Source organism: Cebidichthys violaceus, unplaced genomic scaffold, assembly GCF_023349555.1.
Source record: "Cebidichthys violaceus isolate CVI_PGR_0920_01 unplaced genomic scaffold, fCebVio1.0.p SCAF_15, whole genome shotgun sequence".
In the NCBI taxonomy this organism is placed as follows: Eukaryota; Metazoa; Chordata; class Actinopteri; order Perciformes; family Stichaeidae; genus Cebidichthys; species Cebidichthys violaceus.
This window is the reverse complement of record NW_027176318.1, coordinates 12,016,554-12,037,289: the sequence shown is the minus strand read 5'-3', so window position 1 is coordinate 12,037,289 and position 20,736 is coordinate 12,016,554. Positions and strand designations below refer to the sequence as shown.

The following is a 20,736-nucleotide window of genomic DNA, read 5'->3' as shown; positions in this document are numbered from 1 at the left end:
GTTCACTTCAAGCAGACCCTGCCTGTCTATTTGCAATTCTCTCCTTCCCACTTCAAAGAGTTGTATCGAAGAGTTTGTTGGCTGCAATTATAAGTGGACTTTTTATTTATTTCTTTTTTTGCTTTGAAATTCATGTTTTCATCAAAGACCAAAGCATTTTCAAAACTGTAACAAGACGGACAACCAGCACAGATTTGTTTTCACTCATTCATTTTGGCTCATCTGGAACTTGTAGTACAACTTACTCGCTCAGTGTTTGTGATGTTCTGATCTTGAGTTATTACTGCTCCATTAGTTGTAACAGATGTGTTCAGTACATACAGTTCAAGAGTGTCAGTGTTACATATATGACATATGGAGATTTAATATTCAGCCTGAACGTTATATAATATCATCATCATGTGCTAAGGGAGGTACAGGAGCAGAGACGCTATTGAAACTCACTGGTGCATTTCAAACACACTCCCAACTGGAGCAATTTAGCTGACACTGCATTTTAAATGCCAGAAACGAGCAGATTTCAGAACCCTTTAGAACTCTTTGTTTACTCACTCAAATCAGACAACAATGGAAACAAGTTGTCTTTATTGTGTTATCTTTGACATTTTCAATTCATTTGTTGACCCTGCTTGAAGTGAATCAGCATGTAGTAACTTAAAGGCGCTTTACTGTCGTTTACTACTCATCTCGACCACGCTTCAACTTCCTGCAGTTGATTTTTAGGAAATCAGTCTAAACACTAACGGATTATTTAGGAAATGTGTTCTAACTACTACTGCTAAGGATAATAATATGAATAATAATAAACATATTACAACCATCTTTTGGAAGTCAAGGTAACCTTCAATCATTATCTAACGTTTGTGTGTTTCTCTTGTTTAGATCCAACATTCATCCTGAGAACGCCACCAACAACTTCCACGAGTTTAAGATGCACACCTTTGAAAGGATCACCTCCTGCAACTCTTGCCACATGCTGCTGAGGTAAGAGGCCGTTTATTATTCACACACACACACACACACACACACACACACACACACACACACACACACAAACACCCACAGCGGAAGCAGCACAAAACCTTCTTCAAGGCCATCGTCAGACATAAAGACCGAGGACGAGACATGGACCCTTTCCCTTCAAACAGCTGTCAGGACTCCTTTGAAAGACCTCCCCTCCTCCTATTCCTCTCCAGTGTACCCTAACAATCTATTCGTCACTTTTCTTTTACTCCTCTCTTCCTCTGCACACGTGCTTCAGCTACACAAAGTTTCTTTTGAATTTTCTGAATGGTATCGGCACCCGGAGGACTGCGGCTCATGGTCTTTCTCACAGCGGGAACGACTGAGTGGTTTCACCTACCGAGGACAGTCGAGAAAAAAAGCGTCTGTCACACTTCAGCACTATTTCAAGGCAACGCAGCGTGAATGCACAGAGCCAGGCGCCGAACATTTCCTCAGGATAAGATATGAGAAAAACAAGAATAATGCAGGGAAAGTATCAAGAAGCAGCTGCATGCCATGTGTCGTTGATTTCTTGATTATTTCTCGAGTGTTCCTTTACATAATGATTGGTCCCTTTGACTGTTTCATTATGACTATTGTGCTAGAGCTCTTTGTGTGCAGCGCCTGTAAAGGAACAACGGGTCAACTTGAAAGGACACAATAGAAACTGAACCTCTTATCTAACCATCACCAACTATCAAATTACTTCATGAATCATAAGTCTAATGAGTCAAGTGTTATTCTGTGTAATATTACATCTGAGGTACTCGTAATGTGTTCTGATAATCTATGTAGCGCACAGGCCTTGCTGAGGTATTGTGTCATTAATCAGAAAATGAGCAATGTGCCTGGTAAAGGTTTTCTTTTAAGTTCTCTTTTGAAAGGAAAATCACCTTCCTTTCATGTTGTTTCATAAGAATTGTGAAGCTTTCATAAGAGTCGATGTCCTAATGGTTTGAATTCACTGCTCTGACTTCTTCCCCCAGTGCAACATTCACACCCTGCAGTTCTGAGCTGCGCAGAAATATTATAGTGTTCCTGCACGTGAATGCCATGCCAGTTTTCTCAAAGACGTTAAACAGACGATTAGCAGGAGAGCAGAGCAAAGCAGCCTTTACTTTCATGTCATTTTAATTAGGACCTCTGAGATGGTTAATAAAAAACAGAGCAACACACTGCTGCTGCTTCAGTCTCTGTGTGTGTGTGTGTGTGTGTGTGTGCGCACATCATTTATTGCAGGAATGTCAGTATCTTCTTTTGTGAGCTAACGCTGTTTTTATGGTTTTAGAATTAAGTTCCACACCTGTTGTGGCTTTGGTAGAAAGTATTGAAATCTGGCTGAGAATCACCAAACACACAGTACAGCTGAGGCTGAGTGAATCATCATTAGTTTTGCAGGCATTTGGTCGATGGTGCTAGATGAAATGTTGAGAGGTCACCTAAGTCATTACAATCCATCCAATGGTTGTTGAGGCATTTCACTCAAAACCACAAATGTCCACCTCATAGCGGTGAATAAGGAAGTCAGGGGATCACCCAAGCCATTAGGATTCATCATTCTGGAACCATGAATCCTGTACAAAATACCATGGCAGCCATTCGCGTCATGGTAGCGATATATCAGTCAGTGCCACGCCGCTAACGGGGCTAAAAACACAAGAGAAAGTCACTGTCAGTTTCCAAAGTGTCCTATAAGCATCACAGCAATGTTGCCATTCTTTGCACTGACATGCCGTTACCACTGTGTCTATACCTTTAAGTAATCCATGTGATGCCTTTCCCTGTCCCACTGTCTGCAGGGGCATCTTTAACCAGGGCTACCTGTGCTCCAAGTGTGGTTTAGGTGCCCATAAAGAATGCCTGAGCCGCTTTGGCAGCTGTGGAAAAACAGGTAACACTCTGCTGCTTTACAGACGCAAATAAAACCAAAGTCTCTCTTTTTATTGCACAAACTCATATCAGTCACATCTAGTCTGCGATAAGTCTGCAGTTAACAGTTTGTCCCTGAACAAAATGATTTTGAGGGACGCATTAAATTTAATCGTATGAACACAACTGCACGTTTATGCTGCAGCAGTATGAACGCAATGACAGCTGACAGACATAAATCTGATGTTTGAGTGTCTCATGTGACTAATTACGATTAAGAGGGAGTTTTATTGGTTCAAAGCTACACACTGACATCCTGAACAGAATCGCACCAAGTGGAATTGTGGGAATTAGGGGGTTTGCTCTAAATAAATAAGAACTTAATAAGTGCCCTTATTTCTACAAACCGAGGTCATCCAAGTATTCGATCAGAATTGCAGATATTCATTCAAACGCTCCCCCACTTCCCTGGGTGGTTTTGACACTTCAGAGCACCTTAAAGGCAATGTCACTGTGTATCATTGCACCGATCCCCAAAGCTTAGTAGTAGTTTTACTGAGGAGTTTTATGAAACTCCTAACTTTTTTTATTATGCCCCTGTTGTGTATCTGTCACTCAGCTCCCTGTGCAGGAGCACTGACAGCTCAGAGAAAAATGGTGGGAAAACTTCAGACATGTGGAATGAAAAGAAGGCCTTCAGAAACCAGCTTAGCATGTCCTCTGTGTGTGAGAGAGAGAGACAGAGAGAGAGAGAGAGAGAGAGAGACAGAGAGAGAGAGACAGACAGAGAGAGAGAGAGACAGAGAGAGAGAGACAGAGAGAGAGAGACAGACAGAGAGAGGGACAGAGAGAGAGAGATAGAGCGAGAGAGAGAGAGGGAGAGAGAGACAGAGAGAAACAGAGAGAGAGAGACAGACAGAGAGAGGGACAGAGAGAGAGAGATAGAGCGAGAGAGAGAGAGAGAGAGAGAGACAGAGAGAAACAGAGAGAGAGAGACAGACAGAGAGACAGAGAGAGAGAGTATGAAGAGGTGAAAGAACTCAATTCACACTTTTTGTTTGTGGAAGTTTGTTTTAGGTCTTGAAAGTGCATGCTTGTGTTCTCATGACACCAAAACTCTGCAAAATGTTTTTTTTATAAAACCAAGCGATCTGGTTCTACTCTTACAGCCCGTAACGCTGCGTGTCACAATTGCATGTGTTTGTCTGCATTCCCCGTGGCGAGCTGCCAGCTCCTGTTGGACCTGGCATCTGTCACAGCGCCAGCAGGTCGCAGAGGCAATAACGCCACTGCCAGGCCCACCCTGCCACAGTGCGGACCTTAGTAGATTTGGGCAACACCGGCGGCAGTGGAGACCGGTGAAGACTGGGATGTCGGTTTGAATTCCCCCTCTCATTACTCCACACAGTATCTCCACCCTCTGCTGTGCAGGGACGAGGACCAATACTTTAGTATGAGAGTAAAGAAAAAGTAGAAGCACAAAGGAAGATGCTCGGTTACAGCGATAAGACGCTTTGTAATGTGTTGGTTGCACCACTTTTTGCTGATGTCCACAGACTTGACAACAGTATTGAACTTTATTCACTCTCTAGAAAACCACCACAATGTCTGCATGTAACACACAGTCACAGCATCACAGTAGAGGGTTGTGTGTGTGTGTGTGTGTGTGTGTGTGTGTGTGTGTGTGTGTGTGTGTGTGTGTGTGTGTGTGTGTGTGTGTGTTCATGTCAAAGATAAGCCATTGTTTACCTGAATTTGTCTCTGTTATCAGCTGCTGTTTGCGTAACAGGTCAAAGGCCTGCTGAGAGTCGTGTGTGTGTGTGTGTGTGTGTGTGTATATAGGTACAATGCATATGTGTCTTTCTGCCTGCTGGTGTTAGTGTGTGTGTGTTTATGCAATTGCTCTGTTTGCACAGGTACAAGAGTAGTCGTGTGTGTGTGTGTGTGTGTGTGTGTGTGTTGGTGTGTGTCTTGGGGGTGTAACCCGTCCCTCAGGGGAGCCAATGAAAGAAACTGGTGGAGCAAAAACCTCAGGTCTGCAACCCCCCCCCCCCCCCTCCCCCTCTAAACCATCCCACTACACCCCCCGCCTCGCTACCTCCTCTACCCGGCTGTCAGGTAGTGGCAGCGCAGCAAAACAAAGCGAACCACGGTCAGACACGAGCGTCCGCCTTCTCCACTAATGAGGGAGTGTTGCCTTGTACCAACGAGTGTGTGCAAGTGTTTGCGTGCACCTGCTAACCCGTCATTCACTATGCCTGTTCTCAAACTTCTTTCAGATCCTGGCTCCGTCAGAACTCAGGTGAGCTGCTGCTGCGTGTGTGTGTGTGTGTGTGTGTGTGTGTGTGTGTGTGTGTGTGTGTGTGTGTGTGTGTGTGTGTGTGTGTGTGTGTGTGTGTGTGTGTGTGTCAGTGTTGATGTGTATACTGTCTGTGTCTGCCGTTCGCCTCCTCTCCAAAGCTTTGCTGCACTTTGAAGACTGCTCTTTCCTGCAGCTATTTGCCAAAGAGACTCCAATTGACTTTACTTGCTGCAGCCTTCCTGACGCCACAAACAACATTTTTTATATATTTTTTGCAGATTTTAACCTGTGGTGTCCCTGCTGTTTTTGAAACTGCTGTGTACTTTACTGCTACAATGTTAAAAAAATATCCCCAAGCAGGAAATTAGACTGGGCTAACAACAATAAAACAAATAACTGTAGCTAAACCTGCATTATGCAGGTAAGACCTTTATAAAAAACTAAAGTCTCCCTGTTGCTCTGATCTTCTATCTGGTGCCAGGTGCTGTCTAGCAATGAGAAGTGTTATTTGTGCAGAAAACATGCTCAACACAAATTCAAAATGCAACTTGCAATCTTTTTTAAAACAGCAGTAACTTTTTCGACTAACTGCTTTGATGCAATGCACACAAAAAAGACTGCATGAAAAAAGTGTGCTGAATGGTTGTTGTTGTTGTTGTTGTTGTTGTTGTTGTTGTTGTTGTTGTAGTAGTAGCAGCAGTAGTAATAGCAGTAATATATAGTTAATAATAGTTAAGAATATCCCACTGGCTTCATGCAGTTTTCTACCTATGCCAACATTTAAGAACACATAATCCAACTAAATGGCATCTAAACTATCTGTATTTGCCTCTAAAAATCACACCAGTGTCACTGCTCTCTGCAGCTTTTAGATATCTCTGCTGCAGCGAGACACACAGTAGTTTGCCTGTGGCGTCAGTGCATGCGATATGGGTTTTAATATGTTATGTAGTGCCGTTCGTGTCAGGCCCGTTGCATGTGGGCTTCTTAGGGGAAGTAGCAGGCTGGGTTATAACATGAATTCTGTGTGTGCAGCAGTAGAGGTTTATTGGTAGCACTGAACACATTCAGCTCACTGAGTGTAGCTAATAATTGATTTAGTTTGTTATAAGCAGTAAGGAGATGCAGTTCAGTTTGGATGGCTTGACGGTATTGACTTTCACCATGGCAGACATTTGTGTGTGCAACGGGGAAGCTGATGAACGGACTAATGACCAGTGGAGAACAAGATGTTTTTGTCTAAATGTGCTTGTGTCCGTGCATGTGCCTCTTTCACTGTGTAACTCTCTGTGTGTGTGTGTGTGTGTGTGTTTTTCAGGGCAAAGATCGAGATGCAGGTGAGAGATTCAGAGCACAACACCTCACCAGACATCCTCCCACTCTGCCTCCTCTTCCTCCCCTGAAATCAGTTTCTATCTGATGTTTATGTGCATAGAGACAGTTGCTCCGAAAACAAATGACCAGGTTTTGTAATGTAATTCACTATATGCACTTATCCTGTCTATTAGCATGCTGCAGGTACCAGCTAGTATCAGCTTCGATAACGTTGCTCTTTCCCTGCAAAATGAGGACTGGCCAAGTGTTTTCAGTTCAATCTATTCTAGATGATGTTCACATGAAATTGGCTTTGTTATAATTATGATTATTACCCCTTTTAGTGCTGCAATTAATACTTATTTTCATTATTATTCAATCAGATAAATATCTTTCCAATTCCTTCTTTAAACAAAAATTCAAGAAAATGGTAAAAAATAAATGTTCTTCACAATTTCAAAGAGCCACAGGTGACTGTTTTACATCGCTTATTTTGTCAGAATAACGGTCCAAAACACAAAGATACTCATTTATACTGATATGAAACAGGGGGAAGTCTGTTAATGGACACTTTGTTTAAGCCCGATACCTTTTTCATGTCTGTGGTTCTGTAGAACACACATCATTTTAGTTCTTCTATACTTCCCTCTATCAGGTTGTTTGTCTGGATTGGCAACAGGTTTTTACATGAATTTCTGCTGGCATGGTGTCATGATTGTCTTTCCTGGTGTCAGAGGCACTCTGGCTCAGTCAGAGAAGAAGGTGTACCTGGTAGCTATTAACTGATTTTATCATCGCAGCTGAGACTCTATGTATGAAAGTATCATGTTAAGAGTTTAAGTGGAATAAAAACTAAATAGATTGCATAGAATAGCCTGTTGGTAGTAAAGTAAATGCAGTAAATACCGTAGAGGACTTGTGTTTCTGCCTCGCTCCTTCTGCCGCTTTCTGTCCCGCAATCTTTCACCGACAGAATATGAATAACATGCAGCATCTTTTCAATTGTGTGTGTGTGTGTGTGTGTGTGTGCGTACACACAGAGGGCCTTTAATCTCTCATAAACCTGGCTTCAACACTCATTTTTCCACCGCTCCATCCATTATGCTGCAGAAAATCATTTCTGACTGAAGACGCATTAAAATCAATAGGCATTTGATTGCCCCGGCCCTTGGCGTTTCATAATATTTCGACGCGGCTCTCTTTGTCCGTTTTCAAAGGTGCACTAACACTTGGCTTGTCCTTGTGTGGATAGGAATGCAATTCGTGCCCCCAAGACTCAATTCTCCATGGCCCTGTGTCTTTAGAAGTCCTATTCAGGCAAGCTAGCACATGTCAGGCTGCCAGCCTCAGTGCTGCAGCACTGGAACAGACCCTGAAAGAGAAGAAAGCCCGATACAGATGTATGAGCTTTCAATACAATGTTGTTGACGTCTCTATTATTTGCCTTAAGCTTTACCCTTTTCTTCATGTGCTCACTACAAGTTATTTTTCTCACATTTTACTGCTGCACAACACTATCGCCGCACAATGCAGAGAAAGATTGCGATACGAACTCGGCATTTGTTTGGCATGGGTGGGTGCTTCGTAACAGACGGCTTCTAATTCAATTTCAGTGATTTCTTGGTGAATAATGGGATCAAAGTTGGCCAAATCAAATAGTGCTGACTGAGGTCATTTCAACAAACAAATTTGGCATGATTAAAATGTACTTCTTTAAGTGCCAGTGCAAACCCTGACTACTATATTGTAGTCAAGGTTTTGAGTAGCATGCCTCAATTAGTCTGTGCACTGGATCGTTGTGCATGGGCTTGAATGTTGACAGTGTCTCCAAAGACAATATGATTACTAATCATACTGAAAAATAAGGGAACGCTTTTCCTTTTAATTTTTTTATTATAAATGCGATTAGGACTCGTTTTTATTCAATTTCAATAATGGAAAAAAGTTGATTGAATTTTCCTCATGACTTCCCCAGCAGGCCAGAATACACCGTACAGCAGTAAACAGTGTCACTCCTGCTTATCTCTTATCTCAGAACCTGATAAACAGCCATGCACCAGAGTGCACCGGTGCTAATCTGTAATATGATAATGGGTCCAAATGATGTGCAAGGGCAGTACACTGGTGACCAGGGGTGTGTGTGTGTCTGTGTGTGTATACTCCCTCTCATTACCAGCTATAATGGGGCCATGTATAGTTTAGTAGAGCATAGACGCACTTTTAGACCTGAGGCCAAACAGTGCATGCATACATATACATAAACACACATATATATACACGTATATATATATATATATATATATATATATATATACGTATATATATACATATACATATATATATACATATATATATATATATATACACATATATATATATATATATATATATATATATATGTGTATATATATATATACATATGTATATATATACATATACATATACATATACATATATATATATATATACATATACATATATATATATATATATATATATACATATACATATATATATACATATACATATATATATATATATATATATATATATACATATACATATATATATACATATATATATATATATACATATATATATATATATATATATATATATATATATATATATATATATATATATATATGTATATATATATATCCGATGCAACCAAGCATTCACGACTGAAGAAATGTAGAGGTAGAAGTCTTAAGACATGTTCTATTTGTCCTCCTTTAATCATACATTTACTTTTAAAAAGAGGTCTGTTTGGTCAGATTCATTAAATTCACTTTATTTCATAAATAACAAAGATAACACATAAAGTAGACGGTTACAAACAGGAAAGGGAAGAGAGCCCATGTGAATAGAGTACAAAAATAAAAAATAATATTAGATAAATTGCCCAGTTAATTATTTACATTTAAGGAAATTCAAATGTATGTTATGAGTCAACGGTTTTGACAGACGGGATTTGGATGTTTCTTTGTATCATAAATTCATGAATCAGAAAATGTTCTATAAATGAGGCGTTCAATGATATATGAGCAAACAAGACAATAAGGACAAAAAGTGGAATGTTTATAATGAAATATACATGTATTCTTCGGTGCAGTGTAGTTTCAGACACAGTGAATTGTGACGAGGCAGATTAGCTTAAAGCCCAATCAGTACTCAGGAGCTAACTGTGTCCCTCTTGCAGGTCGGCCCAAGATGCTGGTAATCAGGAACTACTTTGGTGTGCCGAGCCCTACGTCCGGTCCGGCGCTCAGCATCCAGACGGGTGACATCATCGAGTTAATCTGCGCCGACCTTCACAGCCCCTGGTGGCAGGTCAGAGGTCCCGCTCTTAATCAAGTCTTTCACAACACACACACACACAGAAAATAAACCTAGTGTATTTAAATCTCTCATTTCTTCCACCGTCACACCATCTAACCCTCGCACCGACCTCAGTCTGTCACAGGGCTGGAATAATGCCGGTCTGCGTGGCCCACTCATTATTAAATGGATCCTTTTGTATCAACCTTCTCATCAGTTAAAGATGTGTTCATGTAGACATCTTACTTCAAGTTGGACATGTTATACAGGTGCCGAGTCAAAGTAGCATTGCGGTTGCGTTTGTGGGTAAAGACAGCGCAGGTTATTTGGATTGTTCTCGCCAACAATCTGCATGTGAAAATCTAATTCCTCTTCAAGGTGTATACACTCAGAGCTAATTACACACACACACACACACGCACACACACACACACACACACACACACACACACACACACACACACACACACACACAGCAGAGCACTTTAAGGAAGTAAAACTCCAACACAATGTTTGTTTGTAAAATGCAATGTTATGTGATGACGTGTGCTTCAAACGGAGGAGGAAAGATCTGGAAATTGTGATGGGTTGTTGTGTAGCCTTCACATATTGTGCGGCTGAATCAAAGTCATCATAATCATAATGGCATTTTATATTGACATGAACTACTGTACTATTGTTTTATAATCAGACATGTAATGAGGAAACCAACCAATCTCATTGCACTAAATACAAAACAGATGAAATAGATATAAAATTTCAATTAACTGGGTAGAAGCTTAACTGGAGGCAGCTACAGCCCCGCAGTCAGCAAACATTCAATATCCATCAGCTTTGTAGCCAGCAGACCATAATCATTTCTGTTCTGGGGATGCGTGGAAAAATGGAATCGATCACTGTAATTTCATTTCATTCAACAGCAACCATCTGTTTACTCTGTCAGTGTTAGCAGCTCTACTCATTATCACCCTGTTAGCGAGGATGCAGCAGAAAGCAGGGCTTTCCACAAGGTCTGATAAAATGTCCTGAGGTAGCCGGGATGTGCCGGGTGACGGCCACAAAAACCATCAGAACCGGCTTAGCTGGCCGTGTGCTCCTTGTGCCTCTCAGATAATGGCTGAAAACACAGAAGCAATCCCTCAATCAGCTGTCATGGAACACTGTTTAACCCCTCGGGTCCCTGAAATCAAATCAAAACAGTGCGACAGTCAACAGGCAGCTTGTGTACAGCTTGATGGTGCTGCAGCTGCTGTTATAGTTCTGAAAACTGTTTAAAACTAAATAATACATTTAAACTTCTCTTCATATTTAATAAAAGCCAATTGGCTACATATAGTCCATGCAAAACATTAGCCTTTGTTACTCATAGACTTTACATTGGGATGCTGCAATATGAATTAAAATAGCTCTTCTCTTTGGAAGGGTTCTTACGTTACTTTGTCCCAATTATTACGTTTCTAAGAGAAACGTAAGAATTGGGACAAAGTGGCAGTAAGGCTGACTGATGTCTCTTGATACATTATGATACAGAGAGAGCTGTATCGCAGTTATACACAAAAATGCTCATTTACACATTGGACATATAAAATGGCAGAAATGATGTATTGTGTTGTGATTATGGACTTATATAGATATATAAAAGTAGATACAAAGACAGGTCACTGTGTATCTGCATGTGCACAAAACTGCTAATCTTTTTAGCTATGGAATCCATGACTGGTTTATTGTCCCTTATAAATCAAATATCTTGTCAGTGCACAGAACAAGAGCAACCCACAGTGCCTGAGAAGACCTTAACTGCACTACAGCCTCTTTATTTTTACAGACTGAGTTCCCCTCTGCTGATGAATCAAGGCTCTGAGCTTAAAGAGTCATCACCGCGGGAGGAATAAGGAACTCTTCCTCTTTCCTTCTTCCTGCCAGCCATTATTTCAGCACTGGTTAACTAGGGCTGTAAATGTACACTGCTCTGTGTCGCCAGCTAATTGTTTCTGAATAATAGAGACAGCGTCTGCCAGATGTACATAACACAATTATCTCTCTGCGGTTTCAGGGCAAAATCCTGACGTCGAAAGAGGTTGGCTTCTTTCCGAGCGACGCCGTGAAGCCCTGCCCATGTGTAAGCAGCGTTTCCTTCTAGTCCTCCGCTACATCAGAGCCTGTTGTAGCAGCTCGTGTTTGGCTACATGTTCTTTTTAGCAGGGCAGCGATGTGAGGATGTTTGGGGATTTGTGAAAGGGAGGTAAGCTATTTTACCTGGCATGAGAAGAAAAAACAGCCCCCGGGTTTTTATGTTCTGCGCACGACGATCTTGTGTTGTCTTATGAGATGAAAGTGCTTTACTGTCTAATTCACTTCATCACTAAGAAGCAAAGAAGAGCACCATGTCTTATAAGGAACAAGCAGTACGTTGTGTTGTACAAACTAATCTGGAAAGCTGAGACGGAGGAATAGTGGTTTGCATCGTCTTCACTGACTAAACTGTGTTTCAACTGCTTGTTTTTGTTCCTTCTATAAATCTCCACTGAACTGTCTCGTTCCATTTGATAAAATAAAATTCACTCTCTGTCCAACGGCTTCAGGAATACGAGCCGTCCCGTAGATAACAAGCCATTATCACCGTGTCTACACATTTTTAAAAGATAACAAGAGCATTAAGCCGGTTTATTGGCGTTGTACGGTATTGAAGGGCGAAACATCAGCTTGAAAACAGTACTGAGGAACTGATGCCAAGTACTCCACGAGTTCAAGCTTCATGAAAAATAACAACAACACACTTTTGCTTTTTGCTCCAGGTCCCAAAGCCCGTCGATTACACCTCTCAAACTTGGTATGTCCACACAACAGCTGTCTCAGCCTGAATGTATGACTGGAAGTCTTTACTCGTGCTAAAATAAGATCAACACAGCAGATACAGATGTACATTTACAGAGACAGATGGTCACACAAACCAGCTACAGGCTGGACAGTCTTTCAGCCCAGATAATGACAAAATATGAATTTCTTTGAATTTCACACACACGCGTATCAAAGCAATTACACGAGGCAGCTCTGACCTGCACGTGTACGTGAATGTAACTGCTACCACGCAGATTGTCTGCATATCATTGATTACCTTGCCTTGTCCTCAACAGTCAATAACTTGTCTTCTTTGCGGCCGTCGTGTTGCAGGTTTGCGGGGCCCATGGAGAGGCTCCAGGCCGAGGCAGAGCTCATCAACAGGGTCAACAGCACCTACCTGGTCCGCCATCGCAGCCGCGAGTTCACGGAGTACGCCATCAGCATAAAGTAAGTGTGACACTCCCATCGAGTCCTTCAAGATCCTCGTACACAGAAATGATTACTACTAGCTTCTTGGATTTAATTGATTTAAATGAAATTCTATGAATGAAAATGATACGCAAGTTGCATTCATAATAGGAGTGCCCTTTAAATTTAATATCCGTTTTTAATGAGACAAAGTGTTGACAACAAACATGAACAGCACATAAATGTGTCTATTTAATGAGTAATAATTACGGGCTTGTCTCTGGTCTGCTTATTAACAATCATCAGATTTTATTGTGTCACTTTAACGTGACAGTTTTTTTTTCTGTCTGTCTGTGGCCGCTCTGCCTGCTACATTCATCAGACGCCTTCAGCCAAACCACGCTATTGACCAGATGTAGCTCCCGGCTGAACAGCCCCGTGTGACAGAAACATTTGTAGCTCCTTTACAGGATGATGTGCTTTCGGACTCTAGTGAATCTGACCAAACCAGATGCTAATGGTGGAGCGGGATCTTTGGAGTTCAGGCACGGCGCAGTATTCATTATGCTTTGACCTTAAGCATCCCCCCCAAAAAGCCCCGTTATTAGTTTATAATTAGCATCACACACAGCCATGTTAACCTTGGTAATAACAAATTAACGAAGCACATTTCAGAACCTTGGGGTGTCAGCGACCATATCATCGTTTGAAACGTATCTCTGTGCGATAGATGAATGGCATCAGTGTGAGCGCCGGCGGAGAAAAGAACGTCGTCTTCCTCCGCTTCTCTCTGAGCGAGGAAACCACAGAGTTCCCATCAGCCACCCTGTTATTGCCTAGGCGGGTGGAGGGGGTGCTTACGCACGTGCACGCATTCTCCTGACCGCCCATCATTCATGTGTCACAAACCTTCGGGACCCTATGCATTACAGCGAGGGCCGCCGTGCTCTCCGCCTGGGCCAGGGGCCGGCCACCGATCGATGGCGGTGATCAGAGACGGAAATTAGACTCATAACTTATTCAATGGCCCACAGGTACAACAACGACGTGAAGCACATAAAGATCCTGACCAAGGACGGCTGCTTCCACATCGCAGAGAACAAGAAGTTCAGGAGCCTATTAGTGAGTCTTTTTTTTTTTTTTTCTAATTCCACCACTGCAATTCATAAATAAATCATCATGTTCACTTAATGAAGTGTCAAAACCTGAATTTTATTTTAGCAGTGTGCACAAAAATAGCCATGATTAGAGACGTGTTTATACTGGCCCGAGGGCTTCAGCATCACAGAGAAGTCCAGTGCATATCGGAAAGATTCGCCAGCGTTCTTCATGCCAGCACACTATTTTCTCACATTTGCTAATAACAGGTGTTGGAGTGTAAAAACTGTATTTTGTTAGCATATGATTTCACTGCTTTTTATAGACTCAGAAACCCTGATGTTTCTCATCTACAGCAGGTTAAAAGCAGGAGGTACTGTGTCAAAAACAAGATCCAGTTTTCAAGCAGACTCTTTCTTGAAATGTAAATGTTTCACAAGAGCTGAACAACACAAACATGGGGGGGGGTTCTGGTTTTACAAGCAGAATTTCTAAATGATTGTCACATTCACTACACAGAAATGCAAATGACTGCATATCTAGCTTGCTTATTTTAATGTGTGTGTGTGTGTGTGTGTGTGTGTGTGTGTGTGTGTGTGTGTGTCCAGGAGCTGATCGAGTACTACAAACACCACTCCCTGAGAGAAGGTTTTCGGAGTCTGGACACCACACTGAAGTTTCCTTACCAGGAACCGGAGAACGCTGCGATGCACCGCCTCAACCGGTCGGGTAGCAACAGTGAGTAGATGTGAAGACACTAGTAGTAGATAACAGTCCAACACTAAAACACTTCATATGCAGTAATGACAGCAACTGATAATGCAGCAACCGGACAATTAAACTATTGACAAAGGATAAAAGATAAAATGAGCTAAAATAATGTATTCTTTTAAATAAAAGTACAACTACAGCTAGAGTTTAATGAGCCGTTTAACTGATGAATCTGTATTTGTGTAATATGAGCTGATGATACATAGCACTGACAGGAGCTGAATTATAATCTGGACGGTGGATTCATTAAAGGCACCCTGTGGAGTCTTTGACCACTGGGCTGACTGTGAAGTTTTGATGAGTGGGTTCATCTACGGTTGGTACCTCGTGCACACTGAAGTGTTCCTGTAAACATAATGCTTACGTGTGGAGGATACCGTTAAGATTATTTTCTTCAGTGAGTAATCTGTTGATTCATTTCCCAGATTTCGTCTTTAAATTCTGGACGACTAGTCCAGAACCCAAAGATATTTAGTTCACTAAACATTAGTTTGTCTGTGTGCTCTGACTCCGTCACTCGGCTGATTATTGCTGAGTGACATCGTCACCGTGTGCTCTGACTCCGTCACTCGGCTGATTATTGCTGAGTGACATCGTCACCGTGTGCTCTGACTCCGTCACTCGGCTGATTATTGCTGAGTGACATCGTCACCGTGTGCTCTGACTCCGTCACTCGGCTGATTATTGCTGAGTGACATCGTCACCGTGTGCTCTGACTCCGTCACTCGGCTGATTATTGCTGAGTGACATCGTCACCGTGTGCTCTGACTCCGTCACTCGGTTGATTATTGCTGAGTGACATCATCACCGTGTGCTCTGACTCCGTCACTCCACTGATTATTGCTGAGTGACATCATCACCGTGTGCTCTGACTCCGTCACTCCGCTGATTATTGCTGAGTGACATCGTCACTGTGTGCTCTGACTCCGTCACTCCGCTGATTATTGCTGAGTGACATCGTCACTGTGTGCTCTGACTCCGTCACTCCGCTGATTATTGCTGATAGTTTTTGCTTCTACCCGTCACTGGCGCTGCTGATTTCTCCCACCACTGCTCCTTCTGTGTCCTTACCAATCATCCTTCCAGCTCTCCAACACACAAGTATAATTCACTTTGGCAGCATCTTCACAGACTTAAAGGAGCGAGGTAGCCATTTGTTGTTGAGAACAGTCTGGTCTCCTTCTGACGTTAATTGGTTTTCACCGAACTGTCAAATGGGGGTTTTAGAATCCACTGAGAGTGTTTTAGATTTGATGAGTCTCTGGACGTTCACTGACGATCAAATCGATTTGAGTTGCCGAGGAGAGAGCGATAATCTGGAAGAACCTTCAACAAGTGAAAGTCAATAACATTTATTATCTGAGTTATCCTCATATCTATCTATTAGCAAAGACAAATAATAACAACGTCCACTGTTAGTTACTTTTTAAATATTCATGTGTTATTGTCACCAGAGTTGCATTTCTTTAAACAGTGCTATGATTTAGTTTATACGTTTTATTGGTAATCTAAATAATGTTTCAGAATACAACATGATTTGAAGTTTGAAAGTTAAGAACATTCATTTATTAGTTAATAAAACACCATCACTTGAACATATGGCGTAGCCTGAACTAAGTGACCGTCACAGATTGATTTGAAAGTATTATTTAATCAATAATAAATTTATTAACCAAGTATAATTTGTAATTTTAATGAACAGGAAGCTCACCAGCAGATTCCTGCTATAATTCAGTCATTTTACACTTCAGACAGAAAGTGTTAGCAGCCGCGCCTCAGGAAGTTGTGTGGAACTTTGTCTTCTTCTCGTTGTTGTGTGGAACTTTGTCTTCTTGTCGTTGTGTGGAACTTTGTCTTCTTGTCGTTGTGTGGAACTTTGTCGTCTTGTCGTTGTTGTGTTGAACTTTGTCTTCTTGTCATCATTGTGTGGAACTTTGTCTTCTTGTCGTCGTTGTGTGGAACTTTGTCTTCTTGTCCTTGTTGTGTGGAACTTTGTCTTCTTGTAGTTGTTGTGTGGAACTTTGTCTTCTTGTCGTCGTTGTGTTGAACTTTGTCTTCTTGTCATCATTGTGTGGAACTGTCTTCTTGTCGTCGTTGTGTGGAACTTTGTCTTCTTGTCGTCGTTGTGTGGAACTTTGTCTTCTTGTCATCGTTGTGTGGAACTTTTCCTTGTTGTTGTTGTTGTTGTGTGGAACTTTTCCTTGTTGTTGTTGTGTGGAACTTTGTCTTCTTGTCGTCGTTGTGTGGAACTTTGTCTTCTTGTCGTCGTTGTGTGGAACTTTGTATTCTTGTCGTTGTTGTGTGGAACTTTGTCTTCTTGTCATCATTGTGTGGAACTTTGTCTTCTTGTCGTCTTTGTGTGGAACTTTGTCTTCTTGTCGTCGTTGTGTGGAACTTTGTCTTCTTGTCATTGTTGTGTGGAACTTTGTCTTCTTGTCATCATTGTGTAGAACTTTGTCTTCTTGTCATTGTTGTGTGGAACTTTGTCTTCTTGTCATTGTTGTGCTGTCTGGCAGTTGTTGGGGTGAAGATCGTAGTCGTGTGATATTTCCTACCTTTGTTTTGAGCGAACCTGTGCCGCACCTCGACAAAACAGCTGCCGTCACCAACACTATCTGAGGAGCACGACCGTGCCGATGATTATTTATGCATGCCGCTGCTTTCTTTCATTACCCTCACTAACCTGACTTCTCTCAGCGTTCAGGTGTAAGACGTGTTGTTCATCAGGCCTGATGTTAGAGAAGTGAGGCGGATTCCCTTTCTTACTTGTGACAGATGCACAGTGTGTAACTTTGAACTTGAGTTTTGGTGAGATGATGTTTGACAACAGAGCATTGTCAAAGTGCCAATTCTGGAGAGAATACAGACATTTCTCTGACAAAAACAATAGTTTGTGGTGATGAAAAGTGTTTCAAAAAAAGCGTTTTAAAGAGAAAAGAAATGTAAAATTATTTGTAATCCTTGGTTATATTGGCTTGTCTGTTAATGTCAGCTGGGAATACGTTTAACAATCCATCAAGAGAGACGTAAACACTGAAATAGAACAGCCATCATTGCCCCACACAAGCTGAATGCTTCAAACAAGGCCAGAAGAAAAGGTATTAAAGCATTTGTGAGCCTGCCATAGCAACACTGCCCATCAGCTGGTTAATGGAAAATGTATGACTTATCGCAATCAGTGGCAAAATGAGATTTCATTTGAACTCGTGTGCCACTGCGTGCGATGGGGAAAATAACGACAACAAAAACTGACAATCACATTGCAGGCGGGAGAAATGTGAGCAGATTGTACGGAGTGTTTTGGTTGTTCCAGACGAGGCCTGTTGTTCAAACTCTGCTTCAAAACACGAGTCGAGGCAGCTTCAATCCAAATGAGTTTTGCTCCGGTGTGGTCTTCTGTCTTGTGAGCGGCCTCCTCCTGGTGTGCAGACTTCATTTTCTCTCTTTCGCTTCTAAATGACTCTGTTGTTTTGATTTCCATCCTCCTCGAGCACTGCTGGAAGACTGCTAATTAATGCTTGTGCTTTGTTTCATGTGCTTTTGGGAAAACTGATTGATTGATAGTTTTTTTAAAACCAATGCTCTAAATACAGTAGCGATACCAGAGTTAAGCCAAAATATAAATGACTTTGTGTCCGTGGAACGATCTCGGCTGACGTTGTGTGTGTGTGTGTGTGTGTGTGTGTGTGTGTGTGTGTGTGTGTGTGTGTGTGTGTGTGAGAGACTATGGGCTGCTGATTGGATTTTAGCTCATCTTCTGCAATGCGTGCGTATGCGTGTGCACCCTCACTCTCCATTAGTCACCCAGCTCCGTCTTGTGTATTCCAGTGTGTTGCACAAATCAGATTGTGCAAAAATGAAGCATGTAAAATGCAGCTGGTGTTTTGGTGGCTGTTTGAAGTGGAGGGCGATCCTTCTTCATATTGCTTGTACCTAGACACCATTAGGGGTTGCTGAGCTGTCTCTCAGTGCGCTGATTAGTATTCATTTCAAAAACCACCGGAGCTCTGCTCTCCTCTCAGCATATCAATAAACCAGGCCAGTTAACTTGCCAGCGGTATTGTTGGGAGCGGCACATTTTTCATAAAGTTTGGGCATTCATGTGGCATAGTGGGATCACATTTCATATTGCTGGTGGCAGGGGGGGGGGGGGGGGGGGGGGGGGGGGGGGGTATTGTATTGTGACTCAGATTTAAAGCACAGGTTTTCTAAAATAGTAAACTTTATCAATAATTACGTGTTTAATTCAGTGTAATAAATAATCTCAATTATCAGCTGATATTTGTAACTTCAGCCATGGATTACGAGACAACGCATCACTTTGTCTTCGGTTGCGTCTCCTTGTAGTCACGTGATCTCTTTGTAGTGGTTCTGCTTCTCTTCCTGGCAGTGTTGATGGTCTTTGTAGTCATCTTCTGTCTCTTTGTGCTCTGTGTGGTCGTTTTCTGTGGTCTTGTTGTCATTTTGCGTCTCTTTTTGTTGTTCTTTGTTAACATTTCTTGTTGGCAAATCAATCAGTCCCTTCATACAGAGACCCGGTCCATTGGGCCCCCGGGTCTGTGCCCAGTATGCTCACTTAGTTATCCATCCATGACACTAATAACCTTCACCGTCTGACTTCTGCATCTGTCTCTATAACTCCTGTATCAGGAGTGGGATGTTTTGTTTCAACAAAATCAATCATTATACATCATATAGATATAAGCTGCAGAGTCTGTTTCCACTAATGAATTTATAGCATGAGCATTTTCCACTGACTTTACTACTGCGCCATACATTATATGTTGACTTTCCAAAGTAACTCAGAGGACTCAAATTGATAATACTTCTATTCCCCAGAGCAAGGCCAACGCTAACACATTGTTGGAATCAGATGAGAGGTAAAGTTAGTCCTTCGGAAGTAGAGAGATCTGCATTTTGGACATGTGAGCTTCAGGAGGACGACATAAAGTATACTATGAAATAAAGCAATGTTATTGTCTCATACGTTATCAAGTTCTACACGTCTGTCAGAAAGAATGTGTGTGTATCTGCACTTACAGCTGGATAATTGTCTTTATAAATATGCAAATAGAAATGTATTCCCCTCATGTTCCTCTCTATGACATGCACAAGAGAAGCTGTCGTCAGCAATTAATGATGCAGACTGCAAACAAGAGGCGTCATCACTTCCTTTTTCAACACAATCTCAGCAGTGACGCGTAGATGGACCTTCAGTGTTTCACCTTTAATTCAGGCAGGAGGATCTTTCCACAACGCAAAATGTGCAATTTCTAAAAATATTTGACAATTGTGAGATATCACAAAAATGCTTAAAATGTTTTGGATTATAATGGAAATTCTGTTTTTATTCTTTGTTAAACACGAGCATTGAAACGTTGAGTTTGATAGTTTTTTTAATTAAAGGTCCGACCAGTGTCTGTGTCGATGAAGCACCACTCACTAGAGCTCACCCTGTGCATCAACATGCAGCTGTGTTCTTTATACCTCACAGTTGGGATTTTGAAAAACATGTTTTTTTCTCCTTTGCTTCTCTCTCCTTCTACATCTGCCCCCCCATCCCCCCACCCCCCCCCCCATACCTGCCCTCTCTCTGACCCCTGCCTGGCCCGCCCCGCTATAGCCCCATTGCTCTGCGGCCTCTCTTTTGTAACTCCTGCCGGCTACAGCTTTGTACCTCCTTCCTCTGCACCCTTCTGGTCAGGTACAGGTATCGCTTCTCTCTGTCTGCCTCTCTACCGCTGCATCTCTCTCTCTCTCTCTCTCCTTTCATGTTGGCTGCTTAGCATGCCGGCTGTAGCTCAGTG

General features: G+C 41.9%; 1 protein-coding gene across 1 annotated transcript in view; it reads left to right on the top strand.

Annotated features, from left to right (window-relative positions):
- LOC137872096 (guanine nucleotide exchange factor VAV3) overlaps positions 1 to 20,736 on the top strand; it is a 73,871-nt gene that overhangs the window by 52,681 nt on the left and 454 nt on the right. Inside the window, exons 16-26 of the mRNA XM_068710330.1 lie at positions 883 to 984; positions 2,805 to 2,896; positions 5,154 to 5,176; positions 6,495 to 6,513; positions 9,693 to 9,823; positions 11,865 to 11,930; positions 12,607 to 12,641; positions 12,983 to 13,099; positions 14,095 to 14,182; positions 14,767 to 14,896; positions 20,553 to 20,672. Of these exons, the coding sequence (XP_068566431.1) occupies positions 883 to 984; positions 2,805 to 2,896; positions 5,154 to 5,176; positions 6,495 to 6,513; positions 9,693 to 9,823; positions 11,865 to 11,930; positions 12,607 to 12,641; positions 12,983 to 13,099; positions 14,095 to 14,182; positions 14,767 to 14,896; positions 20,553 to 20,672 (923 nt within the window). The remainder of the gene's footprint in view (positions 1 to 882; positions 985 to 2,804; positions 2,897 to 5,153; positions 5,177 to 6,494; positions 6,514 to 9,692; positions 9,824 to 11,864; positions 11,931 to 12,606; positions 12,642 to 12,982; positions 13,100 to 14,094; positions 14,183 to 14,766; positions 14,897 to 20,552; positions 20,673 to 20,736) is intronic.